The following is a 19336-nucleotide window of genomic DNA, read 5'->3' as shown; positions in this document are numbered from 1 at the left end:
GCGGTCCTCAAATTCCTCTGGTGTGGGCCCGGCGATCAGTACATCATCGAAGAAGGGGGTGACGCCAGGAATCCCTTTAAGGAGAGAGTCCATTAGATTCTGGAATATGCCTGGTGCCACGCTAACGCCAAATTGCAGCCGCTTTACTCTGAATGCCCCTCTGTGCGTCACAATCGTCTGAGCCTCTGCTGTGGCTTCGTCCACAGGCAACTGTTGATACGCTTGGGCCAAGTCCAGTTTGCCAAAGATTTTTGACCCAGCCAGGGTGGCGAGGACATGGCTGACCACTGGCACTGGGTATGCATGGGCCGTGAGAGCCTTGTTTATGGTGCATTTGTAGTCTGCACAGATGCGGACCGAACCGTTAGGCTTGACGGGTGTGACAATTGGAGTTTCCCAGGGGGCGTTGGGCACCGGCTCCAGCACTCCTTGCTCCACGAGCCGGTCCAATTCCTCGTCTATGCGGGGTTTCAGGGCGAACGGGACCCGGCGGGCCTTGTGCCTGATGGGTCGTACAGCGGGGTCTAGCTGTAGGGCAATGGGGGGTCCTGTATATCGTCCCAATGCCCCATCGAAAACCCCTGGAAACTCTTTGCATATGGCGTCCACGTCCACTTGTAAGCTAGTGCGGTTCACCCCGGTAACGGCTAGCCCCAGAGGTCCAAACCATGCCAGTCCCAGTAAGCTAACGTAGGGGCCCTTAACTACCAGCAAGTCCAATTGTTGCTTTCGCCCTCGATATTGCACCCTGAAGGTCCCCACCCCCATTGTAGGGACCTTACGTTTCTGGAAGTCCCGGAGGGTGAATGGGGCCGGCCTTAGTTTGGGACCCCCATTAGGGCACAGTTCCCTTAATGTTCGGGCCGAGATTATGGATAGAGTTGAACCCGTGTCCAGCTCCATGCGGCATGGGGCTCCCTCTATCTGTACCTCTATATAAATTTTCTCTGTGCTGGGATGGGGCAACTGGAATACCTGGTAGTCCGTGATCTCCGTCGAGTTGCCTTGGTGCATGGTGCCGTGTGACCTGGGGCTCCTGGGTCGGTCATCTGATGCTTGTCGACGGGTGAGTCGAGCCCGACACACCCGGGCGATGTGTCCCAATTTTCTGCACTGCCTGCACTCTGCGTTGCGGAAACGACAGGTCCTCCTCTCGTGGTTCTCCCCGCAGCTTGCACAGTTCCCTCCTTCTCGTCGAGGCTGCTGTGGTGTGTGTGCTGCTTGAGTGCACCGCTGTACTCGGTGTACTTCCTCCCTGTCAGATTCGGATTCGTCGGTGAGGTCTTTGTGGTAGACCCTCGGTTGGGATGGCGGGGCCGGTCGTGCCTCTTGCGTTGACCTCTCGGCGGCTTCGGTTGCCAGGGCTTCCTCCAGAGCAATCTGGAACGTGAGGTCTTTTTTGGCGTAGAGGCGTCGTTGCAACATCTCGTCCCTCAGGCCACCGACGAGGCGGTCACGAAGCATGTTCTCCAACTCTGAGAAGTTGCATAACCGGGCGGCTTGGCGGAGGGAGGTCACAAACCCAGTTATGGTTTCCCCTGGGGCTTGCCGCTTTGCGTAGAAGACATTTCGGCAAGCTACCACCGAGGGCTGTGGTGAGAAGTGCTCCTTCAGCCGTTCCATTATTGTTTTGTAAGAGACGGTAGCGACATCTCTAGGTGCAAGGAGAGCCCGGGCGATTTCAAACGTCTCCTCTCCACAGACGCTGAAGAATGTCGCCCTCTTCATGGCATCGTTGGTGACTTCTTTCGCTTGCAGGAGGAAGTTGAAACGGGCGGCGTACCCTTCCCAGTCTCCTGATGCTGGTTTGAATGGCGAGAAGCTGCTGTCGGTTGCCATTCTGGGTTCCTTGGGTCCTGGAGCTGAAGCCTGGATGCACGGTGCGATGCAGCGGTGCAGCAGGTGGCGGTGCTGCGGTGCAGTGCGTGGTGGCGGTCAGCTCAGCAGGATCCCATCCTCGTCGCCAGTGAAATATACTCGGAGTCGAGAGTGAATTTCATGCTCTTTATTCAGCTCATAGTCATCAAGGAGGAGAAGAGAAGACGAATGGCTCTTTTCCCAAAACCATCTGCTTATATACATTATTTACACAATGGGCCTTGCGTGATTGGCTACTTCAGGGCTACACCTGTGGGCCAATTATATTGTGGATTGACTTCTGCCTGCAGCCTGATTGGCTGCTCCTACAGGCCAATCAGGTAGCAGATTCACTTCTGCCAGCCGCCTGATTGGCTGCTCCAGCAGGCCAATCAGGTTGCGGATTCACTTCCACCTGGAGTTGGATTGGGTAGCTCCCGCTGATTCTGAATCCTATTGTTCTAGGATTCAGCTCAGTACATAACAATGACCTTAACAGATTAGACAACTGGGCCAAAGCAAACAAGATGACTTTTAACAGGGAGAAATGTAAAGTTGGGCAAAAAAGAAAAAGAAAGCCACAAAGGATGGGTGACATCTGGCTTGAAAGCAGTACACGTGAAAAGGATCTAGGAGTCTTGGTAGACCACAAACTTGACATGAGTCAACAGTGTGATGCAGCAGCTAAAAAAGCCAATGCAATTCTGGGCTGCATCAATAGGAGTATAGCATCTAGATCAAGGGAAGTAATAGTACCACTGTATTCTGCTCTGGTCAGACCTCACCTGGAATACTGTGTCCAGTTCTGGGCACCACAGTTCAAGGAGGATACTGACAAGCTGGAACGTGTCCAGAGGAGGGCAAAGGCCTGGAAACAATGCCTTATGAGGAACGGCTTAGGGAGCTGGGTATGTTTAGCCTGGAGAAGAGAAGGTTAAGGGGTGATATGATAGCCATGTTCAAATATATAAAAGGATGCCATATAGAAGAGGGTGAAAGGTTGTTTTCTGCTGCTCCAGAGAAGCGGACATGGAGCAATGGATTCAAGCTACAAGAAAGAAGATTCCACCTAAACGTTAGGAAGAACTTCCTGACAGTAAGAACTGTTCGACAGTGGAACTTGCTGCCAAGGAGTGTTAAGCGGAGGCTTGACAGCCATCTGCCAGGAATGCTTTGATGCTTGGCAGGGGGTTGGACTGGATGGCCCTTGTGGTCTCTTCCAACTCTACGATTCTATGACTCTATGACAGTGAAAATATTGAGGTTATCAGGGCATGGATGTTGGTGGCCACATTATCTCTGTTCACAAATGGCCACAGCTGGTGTATCAGCTGAAGCTGGTAGAAGGCACTCCCTAGTGAGAAGGATGAGTCAATGATTACCTCCCCCCCCCCCAAGTTATGAACCTTCCAAGGGACTGCAGCACCCTTTGTACAGTCATGCATAGCCTCTGGTGTGGTGTATTCAGGATGTTTCACTAAATTTTTTACTAAATGGGCAGAGAGGAGGACGTGATTCAGTGTGGCTCTCCTCCTTCTGCACCAGAATATCCTGAAGTACACGGAGCAAGAGCACCCTGATTACTACCTCCTTCTGGTTAGTGTCCAGCGCCTACGAGTGTTCATCTCGCAACACAGCCTTCTCTTCCAGTGCAACGAAGACCTGCTGATACAGAAGCGGAAGAAGCTGAGAAAGTGAGTGAAAAGGGGCAACTTCCTTATATTTTGATTAGGTGCAGGCAAAGAAGAGCAAAGTTCTGCTCTAAGAAAAGTTGGAGTGTGTGTCCTCCCTCCCTCCCCCCTCCTTCCCTGATCATTTATCCTTCAGCTATGGATCACTTCTGGTGTGGAGTCTGGGTGTGTGTGTGTGTGAGAGAGAGAGAGAGATTGAGAGAGAGAGAGAGAGAGATCAGAAATGGCCTGGATGGGTGGGACCACGAGAAGAGAATGGTTGGGCCTTGTTTCTGCTCATTCTCCCTTGCAACTGCCCCTCCTTGCATGAGCACGATGTGCAAATCACAGGCTTGGGAACAGAGAGCTTCACCAAGCCCTGACACTTTCTGTCCCTGTTTATTCCTTGAGGAAAGCCTGTGAGTTTCAGAACATATTTTCAACACCAGAATTGAGGCTGGTCGTTGAAGAAATTGCTTCTTGCACCTTTCTCAGTGCCCTAAAAGCTGTTTTAAGCACAAATCTTGCTTTTCATTAACTTCTATGGGGCAGGTGGAGGTTTGTTTGTTGTTTTGGCCACCCTCAAGAAAGCAGTATATTTCTTCGGCTTGAAACATATACTCAAAATAGGAGGTATAATACACTACTGAAGTGTTGTATGGAATCTGACTCACATTTAAGACCCTTTGAAATGGCCTGAGGGGAACAGCTAATTAACTACCTCTCAGCTGTTCAATCCTTTAAAGCCACATATACACTAAGGTTCTGTGAAAGTTTTTAAGTCTTTATGTATTATAAGTAAAAATGTGCTACAGGTGGGTTCCAGGTTTAATTAATGCAAACAATTTATTTCCTCAAGTGAATTGTTATCACTAATGCTTCAGATTTTTGGCTTTTAAAAAATGTACCGTACTTTCCTGTGTATTAGACGAGGTTTTTTTACTCCAAAATTAAGTAAAAAAATTTGGGGTGTGTGTGTTGTCTTATACATGGGTAGTGCAGAGGGGGGATGGGCGACTGGTTGCATCTAGCAATTGGGTGGGTGAATGGTGTCTACTGCAAGGGCTGCTTTGGATTGGCTGCTGCTTTGTCAGGTAGGCGGGTTATTTGTGGATGCGTAAAGGGCTGCTTTGGATTGGCTATTGCTTTGTCAAATGGGTGGGGTTATCAGCAGATGCAGCAAGGGCTGCTCTGAATGAATTGACTGCCACTTCGGCAATTGTGCTTACATCCCCCATTTTCTTAAATTTGAGCCCCCCAAAATAGGAGGCATCTTATACATGGGGGCGTCTTATAGACAGAAAAGTACGGTAACTGCATAGCCATGAGGCCTAGAAACATGTTTCTCATCGGTCAATGAAAAATGAAGTTCTCACAAGCTGAATGTGTGCCCCAAACCAAATTTGTGGTATTACATCACAAAGCTGTAGAAACAATACAGCACAAGTATGACTGAAATGATCCACTGCTGCAATGAACGTGGGGTTTGTAAAAGCTGGTCCTCATGGTTTGACTGAGGGTGGTATATTACATCTCGATTCCGCTAGATCTTCCTTCGGAAAGTTATACAAAGGTCTAGCTTCTCTATGCGCCAGCGCCGGCCAAGATGCGTCTCCAACGCTTAGCGCTACTTCCATCCGCGACAGCGGAATCCACTCTGAAGAGGCCATGCAGCTGTTCCCGTCAGCCCAGACTTCTGGAACAACGGCCATGTGAGTGCAATGCTCTTATAATTATTACATTGATACCCCACCTTTCTTTCAATGAGCTGCTGCTGGTGGGGGCATGGTCCCCCCCCCATTTTATCCTCAAAGCAATCCTGTGGCTTATGTTAGGCTGAGATTCTGCAACTGGCCCAAGACGGAATTTGAACCCAGGTTTCCCACAGTCCTAGCCCAACATTGTAGGTCTCACACCACACTGGCTCACAGAACATTGCAGCAGCAGCATCTGAGTGATGCTTCCTATTGCAGGATGGGAAAGTTCCATGGCAGAAATACTGGTGCTTCCTAAACCCAGCCAGTTCGCTGTGTGTAGGGGGGGCAGTTTTTTTGTTCCAGGCCTTTTGCTTCTTTCCTTCCATTCCCTTTCCCATTGCAGTCAGTACACCAGGGCTGGAATAATTGAGGGCGCATTTTGCAAGGGAGGAGGAACCAGAGGGCTTTGGATCCAAAAGATTCTGCACTGCCCTTGACAACTGCTGGCCAGACCACCATTGCCTGTGGCTGTGGGTCTTTCAGTGAGTGAAACAGGGCAGCTCTGACAGCGTGAGTTCCCTTCCCAGCTGCGGAAGGGCCCTTATCCAGTTCCCAACTGCCCTCAGTTGGCCGTCGGTCACTTTTAGGACTCCTCTCTTCTTTATTGTTTTACTTCACATAATTTCAGCAGAATCGTACGCATTTAACAATTATTGCATCCACTTCCCTTCGCAGCTGTAATAGCTCAGGCTGAGATAGGCAGCTATCAAAAACTATTCATAAAAAGGAATAGCCAGAAATGTGGGGGGGGGGGTTTGGGGAGGGGAGTTGTTCCCCTGATGTGAGGTGCCGAAGGCTGGCAGAGTGCAAGGGAGTGCACTCTGGCAGCGCTGAGAAGCGCTTTGGATAGAGTCAGATTAAGAATAGACTTGAGCCGGCACCCCCAAACTCAGCCCTCCAGATGTTTTGGGACTACAATTCCCATCATCCCTGACCACTGGTCCCGTTAGCTAGGGATGATGGGAGTTGTAGTCCCAAGACATCTGGAGGGCCGAGTTTGGGGATGCCTGGACTTGAGAGTAGACTCACTGAAATCAAAGGGTCTGCTCTGAGGATGACTAACATTGGCACTCACCCATAACACTGAAGATCAGAATGTTGGGATTCTTGCATGTTGTTGTTACAGGTAGGTAGCCGTGTTGGTCTGAGTCGAAACAAAATAAAAAAATTCCTTCAGTAGCACCTTAAAGACCAACTAAGTTTTAATTTTGGTATGAGCTTTCGTGGGCATGCATGTATCTGATGAAGTGTGCATGCACACAAAAGCTCCAACCAAAATTAAAACTTAGTTGGTCTTTAAGGTGCTACTGAAGGAATTTTTTTATTTTGCATGTTGTTGTTTAGTCGTGTCCGACTCTTCGTGACCCCATGGACCAGAGCACCCCAGGCCCTCCTGTCTTCCACTGCCTCCAGCAGATCTTGCATAGTTACCTGTAAACCACTTGACGACTAGGGTGCTCCCATGTACCATAGTTCTATGTTGCTTGCAAACTGCTGTGATGTGTCTTTCACCATGCAGCAAAGTATATAAAGTAGGGCAAGCTCTCGACCCCAAAACTGGGGCTACCTGGCGCCGTTTCCACTCCCAGCTTTCCTCTAAAGCTGATGTTTGGTCTCCCTTCCAAGGCACTCGAGGTCCCACATGAAAGCGAGCCCCCAGCAAGGAAGGGAGGGCCTGCAAGGAGCTTCCCCTTGCGAGTGGGAGACGGACGGGCGGCGGCCCGAGCACGGCCTGGCGCCCTCTCAGCTCAGCGAGCACGACCTGAAAGCTCTGGCCGCCTCCCTACACGCAACCTTCCCGGACCTGGAGTACGGCGGCGGCAGCAGCGCCCCTTCCTCGGCGGGCCCCGACGGCAACTGCCAGCGGCCCCGGAGGAGGGCCTCGGCGGCGGACCTCCTGCAGGACAGCTCCGGCTTCGCGCCGGACTACGAGGGCTTCGAGTACCGGGGCGACCCCTACGAGGAGGTGGAGCCGCTGCGGAACCTGCCCGCCTTCGAGGCGTGCTCGCCGGCGTCGTCCGAGTCCAGCATCGACATCTGCTTCCTGAGGCCCGTCCACTTCACCGCCGAGCCCGGCAGGACGGAGCGCACGCTGCAGCCGCTGCCCAAGAGCGCAGCGCCGCCGGCCAGCGGCACCTACAAGCGCGAGGTTTTCCGCAGCAAAGGCAAGCAGCTGAGCCGCTCGCTCAAGGAGTTCCCCCGCAGCAGCAGCGGCGGCGGCTCGGAAGGCATCGCCAGCACCAGGCTGTACAGCACCCGCAGCAGCAGCGGCAGCCGCCTGCCAGCGCCGACGGAGAGGGGCTTCCCGGCTCACGGCGCCGCCTCCGCCGCCTCCAGGAGCTCCCAGCGGCACCACTTCCCGCCGCCGAGAGGAGCGGGCGACCAGCCCAGCTTTCTGGAAGTAAGGAGCGCAAAAGGCAAGGGCAAAAAAGGCGCTTCCTAGCCAGGGTCTGAGCAACGGGGGGAGGGAGGGCCCTGGGTGCCCCCTCCAGCACCCACAAAATTAAAAAAAATAAAAAACAAATTTCGGTGCCAGGGCCATGCACGCTGTATGGCACCCATGGCCCCGGGCACCCATCGTCGTAGGGCAAGAGTGCGGGGGTCAGGTCCCCTATTATTAATTAATTAATGCACCACCTTTTTCCCTGACAGGGACTCAAGACAGCTTAACATACCCTCCAACATTTCTCCAATGAAAATATGGTTATCCTATTTAATAATAATAATAATAATAATAATAATAATAATAATAATAATAATAGTTTTATTGTTTATACCCTGCCCAACGGACTGGGATGCCCCAGCTACTCTGGGCAGCTTCCAATATACAGTATATCAAAACATAAACATTTAAAAACTTTGCTATGCAGAGCTGCTTTCGGGTGTCTTCCAAAGCATAGCTCTGCTTAGAAAACTCCGATGCAGGTGAGTCTACCAAAGTACCGGTATTACAGATATTTGATGCAGGTGGATTTCTCAGTGTGTGCTTTATTTAAATGGTTACGTTTGAAGTCAGGATTGAAAAGCTGGGGGAAAAATACAAATCTCAGCAGCCCACCTTCTAACTGTGAGCAGAATGTGAACGTAGAGCAAGCTGCCCCACAGCAAACACTACACCATAGTGTAGCCTACTTACCGGTACTTTGAATCCACAGTCCAAGTGGAGCCATTGTGGTGCAAAACTGTCTCTGGTTACATAGCCCTGCCTTTGGGGCCATGCTTGAGTTGTGACACACTGAATGCAGGCACTGACTTTTAGGTACTATATACGTAAATAGCTCTCAGCAATGCATCCAGTTTTCATGAAACAGTTAATGCTTGTATCCGTGTAGTTGTTGATGCTAATGGAAGTAATTCACATGATGGGGAAAAGAAAGTGAGCAGTTGTAAGAAATATTGTGCATGCAAACTCTTTTTTTTTCTTGCACCACTGTTGTCTCTGTTGCCCTTAGTGGTCAAATAGGTTTTGGAGATTTTTGAAGCACTCCCTGCAAAACAGACATGAAAATAAGGTGTGCAATAAGTGTGCAAAGGCAAGGATGCCTCTGTCATTCTACTTTTAGGCACGGGGGCTTGTAAACAAGGGTTTGTTATATCTGTATTTGTTTAATGCCATTTACAGTTTTTGCGGGAGGAGGAGACAACTTTGTGAAATTCTTGGTTTTTCATTTCAGGAGATGCATTTAGAAGACAACAACAGATTCTCTCATAGGGATGACAATGAGCAAACCTCTTTCAGCACCCACACTCCAAGGCAAGAACAGAAAGGAAGATTGCGCAGTTCCTTCCGCAAGCTGTTCAAAAAGAAATGAAACACACACCTGATTTTAAAATTAGATCATTTTAAAATTAAGACACCAGCCTTTTGGCATTTGAAAAGAAGAAACAACCAAATCCTGAATTTTTCAGGAACTATTATTTTATCCTGACTCTGGGGGGGGGGGAGGTTCAAAATCTTACCGTATTTTTCCGTCTACAAGACACCCCCATGTATAAGACGTCCCCTACTTTAAAAAATTGTCTCAGCACTATCCGTGTATAAGACGCCCCCTAATCTTTGACATAATTTATTAGTATTATACACGGAAAAATATGGTATTTTGCCACTCACAGAACTGTTAACTTATTGCTGTCATCAAGCAATAAGGGCCTCACTGTTATGGAAGATTGTAGTATGATGTCATTGATGTACATGCCACAATATTTCTGAATCTCCATCAGGACATTCTAGGTACAAAGTCCAGAGGTGTGCTATTTCACTTTTGCTACATGTTTATTATAATTAGGCAGGATATAAGGGCTGTACAGTGGTACCTTGGTTCTCAAACTTAATCCGTTCTGGAAGTCCGTTCCAAAACCAAGGCACGCTTTCCCATAGAAAGTAATGCAAAATGGATTAATCCGTCCCAGACTTTTAAAAACAAACTCTGAAACAGCAATTTAAAATGAATTTTACTATCTAACAAGACCATTGATCCAGAAAATGAAAGCAATAATCATATTAAATATGATTATCATAAAATAAATAAAACAGTATTGTAGATGATAAAAATAAAAAAAAATAAAAATGTCTGAACTGCACTGATGATAGTCATTGTTTGTATTGCTTTTATCCATTTCTGCAGTCGCACAATCAGTCAGTAACTGAATTGGGTTCCACACAGTCACAAAAACAAATTAACCAAACAAACCTCAAAAACAGAAACGCAAAAGAAATAGCAAAAACAAAAGCGCCAAACTTAATCCCTTCTGGAAGTCCATTTGGCTTCCGAAATGTTCAAAAACCAAGGCGCAGCTTCTGATTGGTGCAGGTGCCCCGGAAACAATAGCTGACAATTGCATTGGACGTTCAGTTTCCAAAAAAACGTTCGAAAACCGGAACACTTACTTCCAGGTTTTTGGCGTTTGAGAACCAAGGTGTTTGAGAACCAAGGTGCCACAGTATACTGATGTGTTTTGGGATGTCAGGTGACCATCCCTAGTAGACATCATGGAGGTGAGCATGAACCATCTAGTCCAGAAGTGGGACACAGGGACCTATAAACAACTCCTAGATCATCATTTTACAACCCACCCACCCCAATCATTTTAATTAGTTAGCAAAAATGTGGAAACACCTTTGCATGGTCCTAGATGGATCTGGCTGCCATCTCTAGGACGGCTCAGATTTAAGAGTAGCCAGGAAGTAGGCGTGTGTATAGTTCATGCAATAACTGATTTACAACTTAATCTGTTTTAATGATGCAACGTTTTTTTTAAAATACAGTTGGATTGATGTTGAAAGAACAGATCTTCCACTGTTCTTTCTCCAAAAATATAAAGTGGTGCTACAGTGGAATCTGAATTCCTAAGCAGATGTCACAGAAGAGTCAATTTTATTTTAAAAGCAGTGGGGAATATTCAGAAGAGGGAGAGGAACTCCAGGAGATGTTGACTGGTTTCTTAATAGTCTAGGCATGTATTTATTTTGTTTCAAATAAACTTTGCTGTATTATTCAGACCAAGGGTATTGCTTGAGAATACAAATACTGTACCTTGAACAAGCGCTGCTGAGCATCCCAACGTGAGCCTAAAAGCTGCTTCTCATGCTACAATTTATTTATTCTTGGTTATACTCCTCATTTACAGCCAGGTCTAAGAGTAGTTGGGAAGAAGAAAAGCTTCCGTCAATTTCCTATGTTACAGGTATACAATTATCTACTGGAAACATTCCAAAGGCTTAATATCCCATGTAGATGTTTAGGAAGATAAGTGTGCACAACTGACCAAGAAAAGCAGTAACAAGGACCAGATTAATAAGAAGAGTTTGGATTTGATATCCCGCTTTATCACTACCCGAAGGAGTCTCAAAGCGGCTAACATTCTCCTTTCCCTTCCTCCTCCACAACAAACACTCTGTGAGGTGAGTGGGGCTGAGAGACTTCAAAGAAGTGTGACTAGCCCAAGGTCACCCAGCAGCTGCATGTGGAGAAGCAGAGACGCGAACCCGGTTCCCCAGATTACAAGTCTATCGCTCTTAACCACTACACCACACTGGCTCTCCCACTACTGGTAATCGTGTTTTCTCATTGAATTGTAGAGTTGGAAGGGACTCAAGGGTCATCTAGTCCAACCCCTTGCAATGCAGAAACCCTTCTAAGGCATTCATGACAGAGGGCCATCCAATCACTGCTTAAAAATGTCCAATGAAGAGGATTCACCACTTTCTGAGGGGCCTGCCCACTGCTGAACAGCTCTTACCATCCTCCTGATGTTTAGCCAGAATTTTCTTTCTTGCAACTTGAACCCATTGGTTCAGGTCCCACCCTTTGGAGCAGGAGAAAAGTTTGCTCCATCACCCATGTGACAATCCTATAGATATTTGAAAATGGCTATTCCTAAGGTGTATTTTCTTACACATCCAACACCAAACAGGCTATTTCAGGAGACTGGATGTACAAAGGATATCCTTCCACTACTATTAAAACCAACTGCAAGTAAATTTTTCTGCTGTGTTGCCTGACCGTTAGGTCCAGTTGCAGATGACTCTGGGGTTGCGGTGCTCCTCTCGCTTTATTGGCCGAGGGAGCCAGTGTACAGCTTCCGGGTCATGTGGCCAGCATGACTAAGCTGCTTCTGGCAAACCAGAGCAGCGCACGGAAACACAGTTTACCTTCCCGCTGGAGCGGTACCTATTTATCTACAGTCGTACCTCGGGTTGCGTACGCTTCAGGTTGCGTACTTTTCGGGTTACATACTGAGCAAACCCGGAAGTGTTTACTACCCGGTTCGCCTTGCTCGCATGCGCAGAAGCGTTCTGCGCAGTTCGTGCGTGCGCAGAAGCGCATTTTCGTGATTTTTCGGGTTACATACTTTTCGGGTTATGTACCACACCCCAGAACGAATCAGGTACATAACCCGAGGTACCACTGTACTTGCATTTTGACGTGCTTTCAAACTGCTAGGTTGGCATGAGCAGGGACCGAGCAACGGGATTCGAACCGCTGACCTTCTGATCGGCAAGCCCTAGGCTCTGTGGTTTAGACCACAGTGCCACCCGCATCCCTGCTGTGTTGCCTACAAGAGACTATATCATAACTGGGGTGGTGGTGGGAGGAATCTCCATATGTAGACACTGTTAAGTATTCAAGTATTTCAAATAAATACCAGAGTTGCCATACATCCGGAATTTCCCGGACATTGCCGGGATTTGGCAGTTCGAAACAGTGTCCAGGCAGAAATTGCTTAAATGTCTGGGGAAATCCATTCTTCCTGCAGACCTATCTAAGCTCAGCTGTTTAAGTATGAAAAGTTACTGTAACAGCAACGTAGCAAAATACTCAGTTTAGCAACAAGTTGAAGGTCAGATGGAGCGAGACTACTGAAGAATGCAACCGCATTGTCAAGACTTGCATAGGATAGTATAACTTTAGCTAATCCTACACACTTAATTATTCTGCAGTAGCAAATTTATTTGCTTCCTGTGTTAGGAGTGACTGCACCTTTGCGTGGTACCCAGATACTCTTAACTGTGGTTGATCTTCATCAACACTACACGGAACAAAATTAAAATAATGCAGCAGGCTCAGAGACCTACTTTTTTACATATACAAGGATAAACACTTATAGGATATGTAAGGCATTTTTATTTATTTTTTATGAACAGATCTCTTGAATGCCAAAAAGTAACAGCCACTATTAATTTTCACTTTAAATGCAATCTGAATACCATTGCAGACATAGCATACAAAGCTGACCTACAGACATGATTAGGTACACACATAGGCCCATATGATTTGCCAGTTTAGGATATCACCACTTCAACCTTAACGCAGCTGGATTGGACTGCCGTAGCTTCTCAACCATTTTAGCAAATTATCCATGCCATTAAACAAAAGGCAATACGTTTTAAATATACAAATTATTATAATTCCATCAAAAACGCAAACCTGTACATAGAGAAACAGAAAGTTTGGTTTCTAAATTGGCCAAATAAGAAATGCGACCAACAAGAGAATCATCAGAAAAAAAGAACCCTTTTTTTAAAGGCACATTTGGCAGCTACTGAAAGTTGCATACACATCTGGCACAAGTCCCGCCCCCCCCCCTTGCCTGGGTACATTACTGTTTTACAAAGGTCTCGATGTGCAATTCTGCAGCAACTGACTGCTTAATGCACTGTTTTGCTGTTAAAGGCAAAAGGGGAATTTGCTCACAGTTGACAGGAAAAAAAAGCACTTTAAGGTTTTTTGTTTTAAAGTAACAAAATGAATGGCAAATAAGGCATGAAAATTCATCCCAAAAAACCCAAGTGCTTTTGGCTTAATACCTTTTATCAGCAATAGGCCTGCATTTACTTTTCATTAGCAGAGAAAAATTATTTAGCTCTTCAGTAAGTATGGAAGTGATCACTGATCAGTTTAAGAGCACAATTTACAGCAGCTGTATGTGAGTTACCTCTTGCACTCAATCCTCTGGATTGAGCATCACAAGAGAAAACATCCAAAGAGGTTGCCTTGTTTATTTCCCCCCCCCCCATTGTTATTTAAAAACCGGTTTTATATTACAGCAAGCTCCTCCCTTTCAACCATCAAAAATGTAGGGAACAGCAAGGATTTAATTTGTGCAGTTTTTTGGTACACTGAACAGCAAGCAGGCAAGACACAATGACAAGAAAACATTCAGACAAGCTGACACGTTCCAACAAAAACCACTCAGGAACTTTTCCAGCTCCAATCAAAACCACCCCAAACAGCTCCACCTACACTGAACACTGCTAACCTTCAATAGATGTTGCTAGTCTCGAAGTGCCACCTGCCATTGTCATAGCAGTGAGGCCAATTTTTATTTGGAGTCATGGCGGAACAAAAGAATGCTTTCTTGAATTTCTTAGGAGACTACTTCCCTATTATTATTATTTTTAAAAACAGACACCCCAAAATTCTCCATGCCTCCCTGCACAGGTGCTCATTTTGCATCTCATCCTACACAGTAGCTTTTCAGGAAATGAAGGGAGTGCATGCAGTAGTATGAGAGGTGATGGTTAAAAATCCCAGGTATGTGCATGCAGATTTGGATCTCAGTCAATTTTAAATGTAACACAGAAGACTAATTTGCAAACCTACTCAATTCTAAGGTAGAGTTTAAAATGGGGAAACAAACCCATGGGTAAAATTTGAGCAACAATGGCCTGACTTACAGGGGCGTGTGTGTATGACAGCAAGCAGCAGCGACATGGCAAAATGAAAAAAATCCCACTGCAGCATGGCAAGGTCAAAACATGGGCATCAACTGCCTGCTTACAGGCTCTCAAGATTTCCTTCCCACTTTACTTATTATACTGCAGTTGGCACATTACTTCCAGAGAGTGAAAAGGCAGTTTACTATTAACCTCTAATAGCAAATTTGTTAGAGAAACAAGTTTTTATTTCCAAGTCTGGGTGAGCTGTATGTCAACCACTTGGTTCTATATAACCAGTACTTGGATACCTCTCCATTCTTCCTGATGTTCAGTTATGTAACTTTTTATGGGGTTTATACTCCTACCGGTATACAAACAGATATTGATCCTATGAAAAATAGTGTTTTAGATTGCCTGGTGAAGAGTTCTATGTAAGTCAGAAGTCTGCATACACAAATATTTGACCCAAAAAAGTTTGTTTCCTTTCCTACTTTGTGACTTTCCAAACTCTTGATTGAGGTACTAAAATTATACAAAGTAGTTTATGGGGAATATTCTAGCAACTCATTGGGATGGATTTTGAAATACGCAGTGAAGTTTACTTCTGTAAAAGCTCGCCACTTCTTGTAGAACATCAAATGGTGGGATAGCTCAGTTGGTAAAAGCATGACTCTTAAATCTCAGGGTTTGTGGGTTTGAGCCCCACACTGGGCACTGCAAGGGGTTGGCCCAATTGACCCTCATGGTCCCTTTCAACTCTAAAATTCTATGGTTCTATGAACTACATAATGGATGTTTTGGGTGAGCACAAAGTAATTCTGATCAAAACAAACATTTTCAGTGCTTAAAAACACAGCACATTTAACACAATGAAAGTTGATTATATTAAACAAGATGCCTGAAGAACTACACACACTTTTCACATGCACAACATCCGCTTCAGGGGATTCGGGGAAATTTTGCACACTCATATTTAAAATTTGCACTTTTTATAAGTTCTGCTGACCTAAATATTTTAGTTCAGCTACCATAAGAGGCCATGAAGCTGACAGACAGCTTCAATGGAACAAATGGCTTAGTTTCTCAGTTGCTTAAGTCAATTCTTTTGTCATCTTGGATTAAGTATTTTATTTATTTAAACTCTTTGTATACTGCTTAATTATCAAAGTATCTGGGTTGTATCAAGCATAATAATCTTAGCAACTATGGGGCTGCTGGAAATATTAAGTGAACATCATTTTTCCACTCAAAACAAGAATAAGACAGATGTATACAAAATGTTGCTGCTTGCAAATGCTAAATGGATTTATCATTTGCCCCCACATTTTTCTGGAGTGGATTGATTAGGGAACTTTCACTCTGTAGGCAGAGCCTGGAGAAACAACATTAGAGTGTTTTTCCTAGTTGGCTCAACTGGCTGTAATATCATCTGCAGTATTTTAAAGTTCTTATGGACAGGAGCATTACCACTACCTTTAGTGTTACAAGGGGAAAAAATGTATTTAAGTAGGGAGCAGTTTCTCAACTTTCCCTAAGCAAGTTCAGTCATTTTAAAGTATCTCTAACCCTCAGCTGGGCTCAACTTAACACTTGCCATAGGCTAGCATTATACAAATTTTTATCTCAGAATGCCCTTTTGTTTCTGCATATCGTACATGTTAAGAAGGATCCATTTAATGCAGGTTAAATGAACGTTTTCCTGAAATGCAAAGACCACACTACGTAATGCTGTAGAAGTTGTCTTAGAACAGTAGGCTTTCATGGTGATACAGTCCTCTACCATCACTGTTCCAGTGACATGGCTTTCTAGATTACCGAAATATATTTTGGTTTTGCCAAGGAGAAAACATCCTATAAGAGTCTTAGCAACTAAGGATACAATACTGCACCATTCACAAGTCCTAGTGTAGTAGAAATGATTAAAATATCTTCAATAAGTGGCATGCATTACTATCACAGTACTAGAATCAGAAGCGCAATTCACAGGTCTATGGATAATCCAAGGCAAAATATTCATGTAGATTAGTTTCTTTCAAACATTTCTGACACTGTCAAGATCAGTTTCAAGGTTTAAGAAGTTAAACAGACTTTGGAATTCTGAACTGTATTATATGCTTGAGATCCATGTTAAGCACACAGATGTTCACTTCCAAGTCACCCCTAACACACGTTTATTTCACATGCCAAACCTTGGATTTCTTCTAAAAAAATTCTTTACAGACTAAAACAATGAGCAAGAAAGAGAGGTGTGTACCACAGCATGTGTCTCCTCCTCAGTGCTTTAAACTGAAATGTACATTTAGAAATGCAATAATTTAATATATGTCAGCCAGACAAAATATCTGTATCTTTATTTCAATTAAATTAAAAACAATTTGCAAGTATATTTATGCAACATTCACTATATACACATGATTTATTTATGCAACTACAAGGCAATTCTATGGGTGCTGATTATTCATCTACCTACTGCTAGTTAAAACATGGTGATAACTAGGGAATATGGCCAGCGGATCATCTTTTGCATTTTCATGGCATAGTCTCAAAGATGTTGCACTACCAGCCATTAAGTGGGTTATCAGTAAACCTTAAATGAAGACCTAACCTAGTCTAGATTTAACAGTCTTCTAAATGGAGAAACAGATTGAACTCTGACAATAGCATTGTTTTGCAGTTTGCATCATTGGTGTCATTCATATAAGACTTAAATCTCTTTTGTTTAAAGGCGGTTAAAAGTTAGGCATTCTGTTTACCGGCAAAAAATTCTTTTTGAACTGGCACCATAATATTCATAAAGGAGGAGGAAAGTACCTCTTTGGTGAAGCCTAGGTACCCATGTATTACTAGTAACAGTTTGTAAACAGGACTGCAGTACGGTGCTATGTCTTAGCTCTATGTTGGTTCAGTTCAGTACCACAGATCTTCCTCACAGTCCAGTTCATGATTTGAAAGCAGGGAATAAAACAAAAGAAAAAGTAAGAAGACTATCAAGTTCCCTGTTTGAGATTCTTTTTTTAAAAAAAGTGCATAATATTTTTACTCCAAGAACTTACATCATGGTGGACAGATGAATACAGGACTATGCATTTTATCCCTCACAGGACGTTACACAAAGCACAATGTCTGCTTATTGGCCCAAAGAGATCTGCAAATCTGATTTCTGGTACATTCAGGTGTCCACTGACTTTAGAACAGGGCCCTGCATACTATACTAACAAACAGCAACAGTTTATTCACGATAAGGGGCCTGTTATTAAGATTCTTTCTTCTTTTTGTACACCAAATATCAAACGTAGAGTCTTTAGTGTTAGGAGCAACACAGCTCAACTCCTTGGTGCCCACAAGGTACAGTGCATCTATTGCCAGCAACAGACATGGCACCAGGGAAAGCATTCTCTTTTGAGCACAAGTGAGAATTCAGGTGGAGTGGGCATTCTCCAGCAAAGGGGGTCCATCCCGATGCATCAGTGGATGCGTGGGCTCCCTTTTGTAAGTTTTTGGAGGAAGCTTTGGGATATGTTGAGAAGTGCTTTGCCGAGGAGGAACAGGTGGCCCAGCAACAGAATGGAGGTCCGTATCTTGGGGTATCAAAGGAGGTGATGGCAAATGCCTCCGGACAACATGAGGAGAAGGGGTCTGAGGGGGAGGCGGAGTAAATGGAGATGGACTGTTGGGAAAGAAAGTGTTGCCAAGTTCACTTTTTCTGCCTAAGGGTGGTGGTTGGAGATGGAGAGGTGAACTAGAGAAAACATCAGGAGTTCGTACAGGTTCTCGAGGTGGCAATACAGGTGGGCTTTCTGGGGGGTCAGAGATGGAGGTCCTGTCTGGCACAGAGTATCTCGGTGAATAGATTTTTGATGTCGGCTGCCGAGGTGGGATTGCTGGTGGGCTGTCCAGATGTGCAGAAGAAATCTGAAATAGAAAGATTTGTTAGTACATAATTCAAAGACCTCAGTGTTGCACTGGGGAACAGATATGCCAAGGCGGTACCTCGCAAAAGAGTGTGAAGACATTTTGGACTATTGTAATTCCACCTGCAGAGGTGAGTGGGAGAGTTACCCAATACAGGTTGTTCTCTTTCACAGTGGAAAGAACCCACACAGCAAGTCTAATATGGATCATCTTCAAAGAATTAGAGAAAGCCCAAGGCAGGAATAGCCAATCCTTGGGTTGTGGACATAATCTACTACCCAAAAGCTGGATGCCCATATAAAGGAGAAGATGTGTGTGAGGGAGGAGGGGGAAATAGGAGAGGGTTGTCAGACTCTTCTCTATTGCCCACATTCTCTTCCAGAAGCAAGAGATGGGAAGAGGAAACGGAATCAGGCTGGATATGTAGGAGATCCAGCACAGGAGATGGGAGCCCTTTAATGGATAAAGACAGAGAGTTGCACTAATGGTGTTCCCAGGTGCAAAACTTATAAGCACAGGAACAAATAGGGTCACCAGTGGCGATCAGAAATTTATTTCCAGATGAACAGCAGTGAAAGTCTTTATTTTTACTAAAGCCGTTATTGTTCCTTCTCCCTTCCTCTTTTTTTTTAAAGGGTTATGAGGTTTGATGGGATCCAAACTAGTTCTCCCATTGTTTTTGCAGGGGCATACCTTATTGGGTCTTCTTTTTTAAACTTTCTTAAAGCTGCTAGTTGTGAGTACGGCAGCAGGATCCCTACCTTTTTCAAACAACAACTTAAAACTGAAACTGCAGGAACCAGAGCTCCAGGAGCTCCGGGAGGTGGGAGTGGGTATGGAAACACCAAAGCAGCTTTAAATAGCCCATTCATGCTGTGCCTTTACATTAAAATTAAAATAAGCCAAACTCATTTATCATTATAGATTATAGGTGGAGCATAAAAAAACCAGAATGTTTTTCCCCAAGTGAATGTTAACTT

General features: G+C 45.1%; 2 protein-coding genes across 5 annotated transcripts in view; one reads left to right on the top strand and one right to left on the bottom strand.

Annotated features, from left to right (window-relative positions):
* Positions 1-10910, top strand: part of ARHGEF33 (Rho guanine nucleotide exchange factor 33) — a 38174-nt gene extending 27264 nt beyond the window's left edge. For all 4 annotated transcript variants that reach the window (XM_060273070.1, XM_060273072.1, XM_060273071.1 and 1 more), the window contains 4 exons: positions 3403-3551; positions 5075-5239; positions 6911-7685; positions 8959-10910. In XM_060273070.1, the coding sequence (XP_060129053.1) occupies positions 3403-3551; positions 5075-5239; positions 6911-7685; positions 8959-9096 (1227 nt within the window). In that variant the 3' untranslated portion in view covers positions 9097-10910. The remainder of the gene's footprint in view (positions 1-3402; positions 3552-5074; positions 5240-6910; positions 7686-8958) is intronic.
* A 2881-nt stretch (positions 10911-13791) lies between these two features.
* Positions 13792-19336, bottom strand: part of SOS1 (SOS Ras/Rac guanine nucleotide exchange factor 1) — a 42882-nt gene continuing 37337 nt past the window's right edge. Inside the window, exon 22 of the mRNA XM_035111024.2 lies at positions 13792-18356. Coding sequence (XP_034966915.1) covers positions 17862-18356 — 495 coding nt within the window. The 3' untranslated portion in view covers positions 13792-17861. The remainder of the gene's footprint in view (positions 18357-19336) is intronic.

This window comes from Zootoca vivipara, chromosome 3 (assembly GCF_963506605.1).
Source record: "Zootoca vivipara chromosome 3, rZooViv1.1, whole genome shotgun sequence".
Lineage (NCBI taxonomy): Eukaryota > Metazoa > Chordata > Lepidosauria > Squamata > Lacertidae > Zootoca > Zootoca vivipara.
Note: the sequence above shows the minus strand (reverse complement) of the source record. Positions and strands in the feature narration are given on the sequence as shown.